We start from the raw sequence: 14705 nt of genomic DNA, 5'->3' as shown, positions 1-14705 counted from the left end.
CGGAATGTCAGATAGCCTTATCTCGTCCAGGAGATAGCAGCCTTTCCTCCTAGCTTCACCCTTCCTGCCCTACCTCCCTGCCTCCTGCCGTGCTCTGCTTATGAAGCTTGGGAACCAGCTGCATCACCCAGGCCCGGGCCACCCACCACTGGGGAGCCACCGCAGAGGCAGAGATGGGCAAGGGTCACAGTGAGGGACAAAAGGTATGGGGTGACCCTGCTGGATGTTCCCAAAATACAGACATTTCCTTCTCACCAGATAACCCAACAGTTTTCATTTTATAGGCTGGCCCCATTCCTGCTGGTGACAAGAGCCCATGAGTCATTTCCTGCAAGCAGGTTTTTATGGCGGTGATGTACAAATGCCTTCTGGTCTGCCTTGGTTATCTGTGATTACTGAGCAACCCCAGGGAGGGTGGTAGGAGGAACCCTGGATTGGGAATCTGGAGCCCATCCTCAATGGTCCCCCAGGTCCTCTGACTGCGAGACCCTCTCCTCACGTCCTGGCCCCAGGAGGCCGTTCTTTCTGGCCTGCCCCTGCATCCATCAATTCTGCTTTCTCTGGCCCTCACCCCCTCCCCTCTCCCCATTCCTCATCCACCCCTTCGTTCCTGTTACACAGCAACATAGTCTTCCGGGAATACGGCTCTCTGCCTTGTGTTCCCTCAGCTCAGCAAGGCAAACTTCTACTCCGATGTCAAGCTCCAAATCACACCTTCTCTTCCAGGAAGCATTCCCAGACTGCTCCAGTCATACTTACTCATTGCTTTTTTGTACTCTTGCAGAACAGTGTTCACACCTGTCTCATACACTTAGGAAAGCACTGAAAATAATGGCTCAACACTCGCCGATCACTTATGATGTACTATGCAGCATTCTGAATACTTCACAAAGACTGTCTTATTTAATCCTCACTGCAACTCCATGAGAGAGGGACCATTCTTATCCTCATATTACAGAGAATACCGCTGAGGATCGGGGATTTAGGTAACCCTCCCAAGGCCACAGAGCTATTTAGTGGCTGACTGGTACCTAGATGAGTGCCTGGCACACAGTAGCTACTCAATCATCATTCACCTTGTGAATGACTAAGTAAGTTAAGAAACATAGACATAATTATGTTTCTATCTCCTGAACCACTCAGAGCCACTTCTTATTTGCCTTTCAAGCCATCTCTCCTGACAGGTGCCTAGTAAGACACAGGGCACTCGAAATGCCTGCTGAATGAATGAACAAAAGAAGAATCGCTTCTCGGCCTTTTGGCCAAGATCAAGTGAATGAACCAAAGAATATTTGAGCAAAACCAATCAACAGCACCCAAATCCTGTCAATGCCACCTGCTAGCTTCACATAAATAACTTCAGGGTCCTGGGTCCCCGTGTATGTCACCTGTCAAATGTAGAGATTGTACACAACATTCTCTCAAGTCCCTTCTGGTATTGGGTACATATAAAATAAAAGACCAGACTCAACAATTTTGCAATGATGGCAATTCCCATACTAAACTTTGTATTTTTTTTCCCTCCTGGGCTATTTTCCCCAGGAACATTCCATAGGTGGACGTGACATTTGATCTGGGTCCTGCCATAATGCAGAGCCAATAATAGTCCAAAAAGAGTTAATTCGGCTCAATCCTTGGTTCACTCTATCCTTATCCAAACAAGTCACACCCAGAGAAAGAATGATTAAGTGCCTGACAAAACCCTCATAACTAATCATCAATAATAAACAATGATCCCAAGTGAGATTGTGCAAGTTAGATTAAAGCCACTGCTCTAACAACTCTGTCTGATTTTCTCCCGGTCTCCTGGCAACTCCACCAGAGACTTTCTTCTCCAAACAGATCCTGGTCCATCTCTCCCAACCCCCACTGCCAACACACACACACACACACACACACACACACACACACCACTCACTGCTGGAATAGAGACAGCAGCACAATGCTGAGCACATGGTGGCTGCTGATACACGCTTGTGAAATGCTGAAGCCCAGATCCACTCCAGATGGTGCTCAGATGTGTCCACATCCGTGGAAAGGTGGGGCTTCTGGCTAAATTTCATGAATTTCTACTCTAATTGTGGCCTGACCAGGAGCTTGGCTGTATGCCTGGTACCTGACACAGCTGTGTTCTATGGCTCAGCATTAATGATCACCCATGTGCATGCTAATACCCAGCGTTTCTTGTCCGGCTGATGCTCAGCATAAACCACTACACCCAAGGATACCTAAGTGGGGTGTGTGAGCGAGACAGTGTCTGTTCATGTCAGGAGAGGGAGGAGCCACGTTCTGTGTTTTGTTTGACTCACAACAAGGAGGATATAAACTCTATGCTCTTAGAGCAGGGCATTACCCATCCACATGAATCCAGTACAGAGAGAGACTATACCATAACCGGAATGCAAATAAATAGTCACCACAGAAGACACCTGTTATTTATCTGTCTCACACCTCTATGACCTTGGGAATCTGCGCCTCCCTCATATCAATCATGTGATGCTTGAAAGGGCCACCAAAGACAGTAGCCGTTTCCCTCAGTTTGGGCACAATAATTGGTCCAGAGATGGGCCAATCAGAATCCTTCCCTGAGACTGTAATCAGCATTAGGCAGGAGGACAGAGAATCTAGTCTTTGGGTCACACACCTATAAAGATATGAACTACAGGCCACCAACATGGAGAAAATGTGTTTGCAGGAGGGAAGAATGGAGCCAACATAGAGCAAAACATCCAAGGGATACATGGAAGGACAGAGGATGGGAAAGACTTTGAGTGTCTGGACCTCCATGTTTATACAAGTTAATGATTTCCCTTTTTGTTTAGGTTTGAGTTGGGTTTCTGAAGTGTGCAGCTCAAGTGACCTCACACAGTCACAGCCATACTTAGAGCACATTTTCTTTTTTTTTTTATAATTCAAAAAAAAAATTTTAATGTTTATTTTTGAGAGAGAGAGAGAGAGACAGACAGACAGACAGACAGAGCACGAGTGGCGGAGGGCCAGAGAGACAGGGAGACACAGAATCCGAAGCCGGCTCCAGGCTCTGAGCTGTCAGCACAGAGCCCGATGCAGGGCTCGAACCCACAAACGGTGAGATCATGACCTGAGCCAACGTCGGACAGTCAACCCACTGAGCCGCCCAGGTGCCCCTAGAGCACATTTTCAAAGTGTCTTCCACACTTCAGGATCTAGGTCATCTGGCTACCACACATCTGAAATGTCTGTGTTCCTCCCCCCACAAGGTATAAAATTCTGAGCAAGATACACTCTCACCCAGCATCAGTGACTACAGATGTTAGTGCTTTCCCTTTGTACCTCAGGCCCCAGGGGTGACCTGCCAACCACAAGAGTCCACAAGGACTCTTCTCGTTCCACCCATCAAACCTTGTAAAATAGGGGCTGGCCAGACAGGCTAGGCAACCAACCAGTGATTTCTGAAAAATGCCCAACATCCTGGCAGTCAAGTCTCCATCCCATCCCCCTGCTGGCTCACTCCGTCTGAAGGTCTGTCTTCAGATCTCCAAGAGAGTCCCCTCAACAGCTAGAAACTCGTGAGTGCATGAGGCCACCACATTTCCTAATAAAATAAGGCCTCTAAAAATCTCCCTGAGCAAACATCTTGCAGCTTGGTCACCTGGCCTCTCTGGGACCTTTCTAAAAGAACGCCGCCAAATGTACCTACTGAAAAGGGTGATGCTTTGAAAACAAACAGTTCCCCCCTCTCTGTGTCTAAAGAGCCTCCCAGAGCCATGAAGTTACAGCAGCTAGGCCCGGGTGCTGCCTCGGATACCAGTTACACCCCTTGCTCTCGTTTTTCTTTAAAGCTTTCATCTCCTCTGCACAGGGCTGAAGCTTGGCGGGTTACGGGCAGACACCGCCTGGATGGTGAGAGCTCTGGGCTGGAGTGCTGGCCTGGTGCAATGCTCTTCTTATGCCCCATAAAGTCAGCGCGCCCCAGACCTGGAGGAGCTCTGGCAGCCGTGTCCCCAGGGACAGGAGAAAGCAGCCGTCTCCCACGGTACACTCAACAGCTCCTCATCACCAAAACAAAAACACAACAGTCCTGATCGCCATGGAGAGTTCAATCCTCTTGTCTGGGATTGGCACCGACTAAAATTCCAAGGGCTCTGGCTGAACCACCTCCTGTGAGGTCTAAATTCAGCATGCTCACTTTTAACCTAAACATACGGCCTGGACCACTGCCCGGGGCTGACAGCCCCCAGGGGCCAGCCGGGAAGTCATGACTTCCGGCTGCCCATTCGGCAATGGGCACTGCGGTGCTAGAAGAGAGGTGATGCGCTTCCTAGGCCATGTGCACCGAGGTTGCCTATGGCCAAACAATGGGGGAAGTAACCAGCTGTGGAGGGTTAACTGCACGTGAGATCCTGAGCACAGAAATGCAACCTGGGGAAGAGGGCAGGGAGGCAGTAGAGAAAGAGAGAGGGAGGAAAAGACAGTAAGGACCAAAGACCTATTTCTTAGCCAATTAAAGTCAAGGGATCTTTCTACAATGTTGGCTCCCAGGGGAGTGGAATTTAGGACACAATCTCTAGAATCAGACAGACCAAGGTCGCCTTCTTGTTGTGTGATCTTGGGGAAGATAATGGACTCTTGGTTTCCATAGCTCTAAAATGACCCAAAGGACCATGTAGTGTTCATTGGGACCACGTTTATAAAGTGCCCGGCACAAAAAAGTTGCTCAATAAATAGTAACTACTAGAAGTAGTAGTGGAAATGGTAATAGTAGAAGAAGGATAATGCCAGGCATGCCTTTATTCCGTCTGCTTTGGAGAGGGCACAAGAAGAGAAGCTGAGGCCACCATGATAAGACATGAACTCCCACCCAGGATAAGCTGTGCAGGTACAAAAGAAACCTTGAACCGAGCAAACTGAGAATACACACCCATGCCTCTCAGGAACCTCAGGATGGCAAAACGGCAACAGCTTCCTGACCTCCCAACGAGCCAACCCACACACCCCACTCGGGTAAGAGATGTCCGCCCAGGGTGTTTCCTTACCTTGGTATTCATACAAGACTTCCCTCGCTTATACTCTTTGTGGGATCCACGCTTGTCCAATTTGTACCACAGGGCTTTGGCCTTCCAGGTGGTCACCTTGGACTTGAGCTTGGAATAAAAGTTTCTGTGGTCCAGAGGGTCTAGGTCCAGGTGTCGCGTGAGGATGTTGAAGGCCTGGAGGGTGCCTTTGCACGTGGAAGCCTGGACAAAGTTCTCGAAAATCTGCCCGGCCTGGGTCTGCTTCTCGTCCTCGTTTTCCCCCATGTTTTAGGAGCCGTGTAGAGCAGTGGTGAGGAGAGGATGCAGGAGAACACCATCAAGTACCTAGAGAAATGTCACACCTGCAAAGGTAGGTGGAGGCAGAGGTGAGCTCCGTGGCAATGAGGACAGGGTAGGGGGGATGGGTGCCAAGAGGGAAAAATAAAATTCCTTTAAGATGTTAAACACCCTAAGCGTAATAATGAGTGCTAAACATAAATCATCTATAGAAAACGTACAATCATATCTTCTGACCCGGCCATGCTGTCTTGCTGGCAATCTCTGCCTCCCCACCAACACCCCACTCCCCTCACTGGCTAAAAAGAAATACATACAAACTGTTCAAAGATACACCCTGGCTGATGTCAGCATTACCTGGTCGATCTTGCTATGAGCCAGATACTGTAGTTCTAGAAATAATAACTAGTAAAAGGTGGGGGGGGGGGAGACAGAAAAGCACAACAGATTTAGCTAGCACCACCAAAAACATCTAATTCGTGGTGCTGCAAATTAGATGACTAATATTAGTGTAATCTAGCCACATGACATTAGAGCACAGAGCAAAAAATTCAAAGCACACGCCTCCCTAGATTTCATGACCTTCCCACCTGTCCTTAGACACCAAACTTTAAAGTCTTCCTTCGTTTAGTCACCAGAGGTCTTTCCCCTACATAGGTGACAGACAGCAACTTCTCAAAATTTCTCTCTACTGCCAGTACCTGCTGGAAGCACGGGATCTACCTGGGTCAGACATACAGAAAGTCACAGATGCACGTGGGTCTCCTCCCGATGGACAAAAGGAGTCTGTGCTTTGTGAGCCCAAGCTGTGAGCTGTTTGGAACAAGTGCATAGGCTGATGGAAGGAAAAACGCGATGGGTATTCATTCACATCACGAAAATAGCTCGCCGGGGTTTTGGCCATCAGCCTTTCCCTGTGCACCACTCTAACCTCAGGCATTTCTTTGGAAAGTCATTTAAGTTTCAAAGGAACAAAAATAAGTTAGGGCTGATTTTCCAAAGCAATAGCTGTTTTTCCAGAATCCAAAGCTAGTGCAAGACGACAAGCGTCGAGGAACTAGGGCCGGCCCAGCTGTCACGAGGGCTCGAGAGGGTCTGTAAACAAGAGAATACAGCATACCAAGGTCCCCCAGACAGAGGCCTGGCAGGAGGAGGTCGGCAAACACACAGACAAGGCCCTTGGGCTGGGCGGCTTCCCACTCTAGACAGAAATGCCATTGTGGGTGCATGTGGATTGTGGGCTGGCCTTATAATATTAAAAGCAGAGAATGGTGTTTGTCTTCTTCCTTAATCCTTTACTCATTCATTCAGCAACAATTACTGGTGCCTAAGCAGAAGCCATGGGTTGCCCTAGGTGCTGGGGATGCAGAGATGGGGCCTAGTGAGGAAGACAGGTGCATAAAGAGTTGGTTATAAGACAATAGGCAAGTGGTCTTAGAATACGAACTCAGTGCATGGAAGCCAGATCAGGAGGTGTCCAACGGAGCCTAGAGGTAGCCAGAGGAGCCATGGGGGCAAAATGTCCAAAATGCTACAAGTTTAGGAACAAGGTGAATTTCATTAGAAGACCAGGGAGTAGATGCTCTCAGGCAAAGGAAATACCATACAGGCTTGAATTTGGAAAGAGCCAGTACAGCTGCAGAATGACAGCAAGGTCAAGGTGTCCAGAGTTCAGAACTCGTGACAAGGGGTAGGGGCATCCAGGGCAGATCATGGAGGGGGCCTGCTCCTCCCACGGGCTGTGAGGTGCAAAGACAGAGCAGCGGGCTGAGAGGAGTCTCTGGGAAGAGGAGATGGTGGGGAGGCACAGGAGAGGGAGGCAGCGAGGACCAAAGCAGCTGGGAGAGCCCCGGGAGACAGAAGCACACGCACGAAGGCAGCCTGGTGGGCACCACCTGTAGGGGGCAGCCTGCCGGGGGCAGACATCCAGACACTGCCGGCCAAGAGGGCACTGGCAACAGCATGGGACCCCACCCCCACCCCCACCCCCCCACCCCCACTCTGCCCCCAGGAGCCTCCAACGTGCTTGGCACCATGCTCGGCTGAAGGCACATTCCCCACTCCAGGCCTAGCCAAGTTCCATTTCTCGCCAGGCCCCTCTCCTCTGCGAGCACTGACCTGGCCGCTCTGTTCTCCGCAGCCCAACCAAGTCCGCAGACGTGGAGAGCTGGCCCTGTGCTTTGCCAGATGCTGCTAAGTCACGGATTCCCTCCCAGATGTTCTCTCGGCTCCTGTGACATCTGCAGTGCTCAATTTTGGCACCGCTCACATAAACACGGCCTCCTCCTGCTTCAGCTCTGCCCCAGGTACAAGACTCGCCACCAAGACGGCTAAACAGACAGCAAGACTCCTTTGCTTTTCAGAGCGAGTGAACACTTTCTCTCTATCCTTGGATCCACTTTTCTGCCCAGCGCCGAACGAAGGATGTGGCAGCAGACGGACAAATACGAAACCCCTTGAATTCAGCCAGTATCTTGCAGTCCTTTCTGGGGCTGGGCAGGCAGTGCAGAGAAAACTACAGGCTTTAAGGCCATCAGAGCCCAAGTCCAAAGCTCAGCTTGGCCCCTGGCTGCCCTCGTGGCCTCACACAAGCCACGTAAGCTCTGAGCCTCAGTTTCTTCTTTTGTAAGAGACGTGACAGTCTCCACCTTGCAGGGTTGCTGCGGAGGGTGAGATATGTGTGTGAAGGCAGAGCTGGCCCCGGGCGGCTCTCAGCCGATGTAGAGACATGTGCCACATCCCTCACAGCGGGCAGATTTGTGTCTGGGGAACGTACCGGTTTGAAAAATACTTTTGCAAGATGGATTCTCCAAGTTTCCAACTCCTCCTTGCCTAGAATGATGCTGAACCTGACTCCCAGAGAATAATTTACAAACTGGAAGAACCTGTCTCCTTCCAACACCAGCTGCCTCCCTTCCTTCCCCCCACCCCCCGAAAGAGAAATGAACATTTCAGGGCTCCAGTGGAGAGCTGAAGGTGGTACAGAGGGCACTGGGTGGGTGTAGGGGCTCTAGGAATGCACTGCTATCTAGAAAGAGGTTCAGAGGGGTGGAGAGAGCTGGCAGGACGGCAGACAGAGCTGCCTTGGACTGTACCTTAGCAGCTCGCACAAGGCTTAGACCTGCATCCCTGGGTCTGAAGGGTCTGGTCTCAGCCTGTAAAATCAGCTTTCCCACTGAAGTCAAAGACCTTAAAAATGACTCTAACACCCACGTGGGGTAGGTTTCCTCAGGAAGAGCCTCAGAGGGGTTAGAGTCTGGCAGATGGCAGCGTGCACCTTGTCTCGCACACCTGCTAGGCGCACCTGATCTAGCGTATCTCTCAGCCTGTTTTCTCATCTATAAGAGGAGATCATCACACCCACTCCATAGGCTTGCAAGGAAGAAATTCAGTCATGTATGTGATGTATTTAGCACCCAGCAGCTACATGATAACCAGCATTCGTTACTATTCTTCAAATGGTGCAAAGGTCATCAAACCAGAAGGAAGGGACTAGCTTCCCGGGTCAAGGAATTATATACGTTATAAAACTAGAAGCCATGGGCTTTCAATTCAGAATATATGGTTCAAATCTACTTTGTAGTTATGGAGGCTTGGACAACTCACTTTAACTTCTGAGATTTAAGTTTCCCCAAATATAAATTGGGGAACAAGGAAGTTTCAGTAATGAACTGAAAGCATCCTTGGTACAAGGTAGTTCTGTTAATGAACTAGAAAGGCTGACTTAGGAGAACTCTTTGAGTCCGTGTTCCAAGCCCTTTCTTCCAGAGACTGGTGTGTAATTCTTTTGGTGGATACCCTTTCTCCTTCCCCAAAAGAAAATCAAGGATTAGTTAAATCAGAGGATCCTGGGTAAAAGCGCTTGTTAAAATTTTCCTTGTCAACCACTCCCCAGCTGTTGCTTTTTAGAGTTTGATACGAAATATAAATAAAACCAACTACCCAGAAATATGAAAGGTTTCTGCATTTTCTGGGAAGAAACAGGACGTGATGCTTTAGTTTCCAAGAATAGCCTTGAAGCAATTTGGTTTTTGCCAACTGGAGTCCCTTATTTGTGGTTCTGCCTGTGTGACTTCATAAGTCACAAAACAACCCCCTTTCCCTGTCTCTGGCTGCTACAAATTAAAACTCAGGGGCTCCAGATCTGTTAAGAGTCTGACTGCTGATCTCAGCTCAGGTCATGATCTCATGGTTCATGAGTTTGAGCCCTGAGGTAGGCTCTGCACTGACACCAGGAAGCCTGCTTGGGAACCTTTCTCTCCTTCTCTCTGCCCCTCATGCACATGTGCATGCGCTCTCTAAACAAACAAGCAAACAAACAAACAAATAAATAAATACAAAAACCAGGGGTGCCTGGGTGGTGCAGTCGGTTAAGCGTCCGACTTCAGCCAGGTCACGATCTCGCGGTCCATGAGTTCGAGCCCCGTGTCGGGCTCTGGGCTGATGGCTCAGAGCCTGGAGCCTGTTTCCGATTCTGTGTCTCCCTCTCTCTCTGCCCCTCCCCCGTTCGTGCTCTGTCTCTCTCTGTCCCAAAAATAAATAAACGTTGAAAAAAAAAAATTTCAAAAACCAAAAAACTCAGGGCTTCCGATTGCCGGTGATAGCATGAGTAATGGGCTCAGTCCAGGGCATCTAAAGGACAAGTTCAAGGTTTACACAGAGTCCCTAAGTACCTCTCAAATGAAAAAAGAAACCTTCTGGCCAAAGAGTTTCTCTAGTACACTCATATTTAAGACCTCCAGCCTTCTGTCTTCCCTGGGCCTCATCATCTGCCAAATGGCATCACAAAGGATGACCAGGTGTTGGATAAATGACAGGGTTCTATAAAAACTTGAGGGCTGGAGGGACACCAGACAGAACCTTCTAACAAAGCAGCTGTTTGGCCCAGGAGAAAAGCTCAGCCCTGAACCACACCCTCAAGGCTCACAGACAAGGTATGCTTCAAGGTAAAGACCAACCCTTGGGGTGGGGTGGGGGTGGATAAACAGGTGAAGGGGATTAAGAGGTACACACTTCCAGTTATGAAGTAAGTCACAGGGATAAAAAAAAAAAAAAAAGACAGCACAGGGAATATAGTCAGTAATACCGTAATAAGTTTGTACAGCAACAGATGGTAACTACACTTACCGTGATGCACCTTGCATAATGTATAGAGCTGTCAAATCCCTATGCTGTACACCTGAAACTAATGCATTATATATCAACTTATGTTTCAATTAAATAAATAGAAAAAATAAATCAAAACTAAAAACCAAACCCTCTTACCATTGACATTGCCAAGCTCCCCATTCAAACTTATCATCTCCTAGGTACCAGGCCAACAGACCCCCACGCAGGGCCAGTTTCCATTCCAGAGGCAATGAAAGGAAGCCATTCACCCCCAAGCACTCACAGGTGGTCAGAAGACAAGGAGCCCCAGCTCCGAGTGTCACACACAGAAGACCCTCAGTCACAGCCACCTGGATCCAACACCTGAGCTGAGGTGAGAGGAAGCCAGGGGAATGTCTCCCACATACACTGCATCTCTGCAGAGCCCAGGTTCACAGGTGATCACATCTTCTCACCTGGCCCAAGGAGGCCTGGCTTTCCATCTTACAAGGACTTACAACAACCATCTAGAACCAAAAGGGGCATCCCCCAGAGTTGGGAAGAGACTGAAAGGGCCCCCTTGTCCTCGCCATGTTCTTCCAACCAGGGGTCCCAGCCTTGCCATGCTCACCTTCCCAGATGGACATCACACTGCCTCCTGGGGCAGCCTCTTGCACCCTTGCCTCCTCTGACCAGAAGAGAGCCTCAGTGGGATCAAGTCTTCTCAGTCATTTCCCAGGGAGATGGATCCTGTCTCTCCACAGGTTTCTTTCTGTTCCTTATTTTAATCCCAGAGATCACCCACAGGAAGTCAAAGCCCTTTCTTACATGCAGGCTAAACCCACACATGCAACTTTTCTTACACAGGCCATCTGAAGCCCTAATAGGAAAGGCCAATGGCAATGCATCCAAGAGACATACCATGAAAGCCCAAACAAGTTCCCAGACTGCCGCAAGGGTCTAGATAGTGCCCTCTGTCTACACTGCCCTGGGAGGGGAGCTCAGACTCTACCTTCTATGCTGCCCCCTCACTGAGAGCCCAAGGCCATGTGGCTCTTGCCCTTCCAGCCCCAGCCCTCTCCTCACTCTTTTCCAACAGTGAGTTTTCTCCATTGGTCTGGCTTCAAATGACCTCACACACTCCCATGTCTTCACCTCCATCCATTTCCTCCTGCAATCCCGGAAGCAGATCCCAGGATGACCTCCCTCCCTTCTCCAGTGAGCCAGAGACCAGTATGCTGTGTGATGACCAGTCAGAATGCCAGGAAGAGACCTATGTGACCAGAGGCCCATGGCAGGCCAGGCTTTTTCACCAGTATTATCCTAAGGAGTCCTCACAACAAGTCTGTGGGTGGGGTGGTCTTTTTCTTTCTTTCCTGTTTCTGCTCCGTAACAAGAGCCCTGGGGGCCAGGGGCCATTCCAGAACTCATCCATCTTAATTTTTATTTTTTTTATTTTTTAGTGTTTATTTATTTTTGAGAGACAGAGAGAGACAAGAGTGCAAGTGGGGGAGGGGCAGAGAGAGAGAGAGAGAGAGAGAGAGATACAGACAGACAGAGACACAGAATCCGAAACAGGCTCCAGGCTGTGCGGTCAGCACAGAGCCCAATGTGAGGCTTGAAACCACGTACTGTGACATCATGACCTGAGCTGAATGAAGTCAGACGCTCAACCAACTGAGCCACCCAGGTGCCCCCATCTTGATCTTCTATAACGCAAGTGTAAGTCTGCCATATGTGCTTCCTATTGTGTGTGTACATGTGTGTATATACATGCATGTGCGCATGAGTGTATATATATGCAGGTGTATATATATATGTATGTGCATTGTGTATTCATGTATGCTTATATATGCATGTGTGTATATACCCACGTGTACATGTGTGTATAAGACACATGTATATATGTATATGCAGGTGTGTGTGCATTGTGTATGCATATACATGCATGCACATATATGCCCGTGTGTATATGTTCATGTATAATACGCATGTGTGTATATCTACATGTGTACACACATACCTATTTTAAACATTTTTCAATAAGGATTTCTAGCCAGTGCTCCATATCTCTGCTTGAACCACGAAGCCTCTCTTCAAGGACCTTTCCGGAGAAGCAAAGCCTTTGAGTGGACAGAACTCTGGCCTGGGCATGAGGAGTCTGGGCCTGCCCCTCACACCAGCCTCATGAGGACACCAACAGCAGCGTGGCTCAGCTGCTGACAGTGCACCAGACCCTGTCCCAGATGCCTCCATCTGTGATCTCATTTGACCATCCTTGTTGGACAGAAGACAAGACAGACTACAGAGTAACCTCCCCAGTATCCCACAGGCAGTGACTAGGGATGCCGTGAAAGGAGCCCCACTCCATCTCACTTCAAAATCCACACTCTTAGTCACCAGTCGATAGGGGCCACATAGACAGAGCTAACATGACCAGCTTTTGCCGTAGCCACCGTATACAGGAAATGATCCAGTTCTAGAGCCTCTGAGGATCTCACAGGTGTCAACAACGGGATGTGGTTTCATCAGTTACGGTGCAACCAAATAATAAAGTATTCAGCAGTTCTTTAAAAATAGTATTCATGAAGACATTTAATCCATGGGGAAATGCTTGTGCCTTACTGCAGAGTGAGGACAGCCAGATACAGTTTCAGGTACGCTATAGGATTCCGACCCCATAAGGCAATATCTATAGAAGAAGAAAAGCTAAACATGAACATCGTTGTGTGTGTGGGGTGGGGGGGGGTGCACGCATGGGGTGGGGGGAGACGGTCTTTCACATTACTTTTATTTTTAGCTTCATACTTTTCTGCATTTCCCAAATTTTCTACCAAGAGCATGTACCACTTGTATAAGCCCCTCCTATACACACATTCCAAGTCCAGGAGCCTCTTTCCCTGATCAGACCATTGGTCTCAGCCACAGGAGGTGGGCTTCTGGACCGTACCTTCCTTGGGCCAGCAAGTACCTGCAGGCCTCCACCACGCCAGTGGTGTACTTTTCTTCCCGAAAACAAAGGGCCATCCTCCAAGAAGCACCAGGCTAACTTGGTGAATGGGTTTACATTCCAGCCGGCAAGGGACAGGGGTGGGACAAGGCCCCAAGGCTGTATTCCCCCCCATGGCTCTGCCCTCTGGATCTCAGGTCCTTGGGTCCAGCATGGTAGGCCCCTTCCCAAGAAGCCATGCCTTTGAGCCCATCTCAGCCTGGCCTGCAGGATGCCTTGCCCGTGAACCCACAAGAAGGAAACCTGCATACCTGCTTATGGGCCAAGAGGTGACAAAATTACGTGGATCTCAACACACACACTGGGCTCATCTTACCAACAAAAACTGAACAGTCCATTCTACGTGTGCCCCAAATCATCTTGGTGACATACTGGTGCCCAGGAAAACTGTCAACTCTCAATTTTAAGTTCCAGGAGGCCGTCCTATTTCAGAACTGATAGTGGGGATACTGAGAATAAGCAGATTCAGGGACAGAAAGGAGAACAGTGGATGAGGGGGCAGGGGGAAGAGAGGAATGGGGAGTTAGTGTTTAAGGGGTGCAGATTTTGAATTTGGCAAGATGAAAAAGTTCTGGAGGTGGATGGCACGGATGTCTGCACAACCGTGTTAATGTATTCAGTGCTACTGAGCTCTACATTTAAAAATGGTTAAAATGGTAAGTTTTATGTCACATATATTTTCCGAACAAAAGTAAAAATAAAATGCACAAAACAAAACCACCATCACCACCTAACAGTAGGAGCTGTCCAAGGCCAGAGTATGGAATTTGTGACCTAATTAAACGCTGAAGTCAATTTTCTAAAATACTTTTGAATTAAAATGTAATACGCAAAAGAAATCATTGGGCTAATGAAAGAATCTTGCTGTTTTTATTTGGCTCAGTGAAATCATTTTCACCTTCTTCTTTTTTTTTTTGTTGGTAGGTCATCTAGACTCTCATTCTTCCTTCCAAATCTTATTGGACTCCAGAAAGCCTATGGAAGCTCAGTCCTGACAAGTTGTAATTTTATCTCTTGTTCTGCTTCCCCCAGGCAACCACCACCAATACCCCTGACCCCGTACGCTCAGCACCAGTAACATCTCCTTCAACACCCGGCTCCCTGGTCCTTGCTCCCTGAGCCCACCATGCATTGCCCAGAGAGAATGCTCCTGCATTCTGACCATCCCCAAGCAGTTAGGCCAGCAGACTGCAGTTCTGTGAAAGCAGGGAACATTCTTCCCAGCAGTGTATAGATTCCCTAAAAGCTCCCTGGTGACAGGTCCAGATCAGCTCAGATCAGGTGGACATGCCGTTGGGCTCGAATGAGTGGAAATA

The 14705-nt window shown here is 48.8% G+C and overlaps 1 protein-coding gene across 4 annotated transcripts in view; it reads right to left on the bottom strand.

The window, feature by feature from the left end:
• The window catches only part of MICAL2 (microtubule associated monooxygenase, calponin and LIM domain containing 2), a 223342-nt gene that overhangs the window by 168568 nt on the left and 40069 nt on the right, over nucleotides 1–14705 (bottom strand). For all 4 annotated transcript variants that reach the window (XM_047070161.1, XM_047070162.1, XM_047070163.1 and 1 more), the window contains one exon: nucleotides 5016–5356. In XM_047070161.1, the coding sequence (XP_046926117.1) occupies nucleotides 5016–5279 (264 nt within the window). In that variant the 5' untranslated portion in view covers nucleotides 5280–5356. The remainder of the gene's footprint in view (nucleotides 1–5015; nucleotides 5357–14705) is intronic.

The sequence above is a fragment of the Lynx rufus genome, unplaced genomic scaffold (assembly GCF_022079265.1).
Source record: "Lynx rufus isolate CCGP_SWC_20201006 ecotype Redwood Valley unplaced genomic scaffold, mLynRuf1.p SCAF_9, whole genome shotgun sequence".
Taxonomy (NCBI): domain Eukaryota; kingdom Metazoa; phylum Chordata; class Mammalia; order Carnivora; family Felidae; genus Lynx; species Lynx rufus.
The sequence above is the reverse complement of the archived record's forward strand: the minus strand, read 5'-3'. Positions and strand labels throughout refer to the sequence as shown.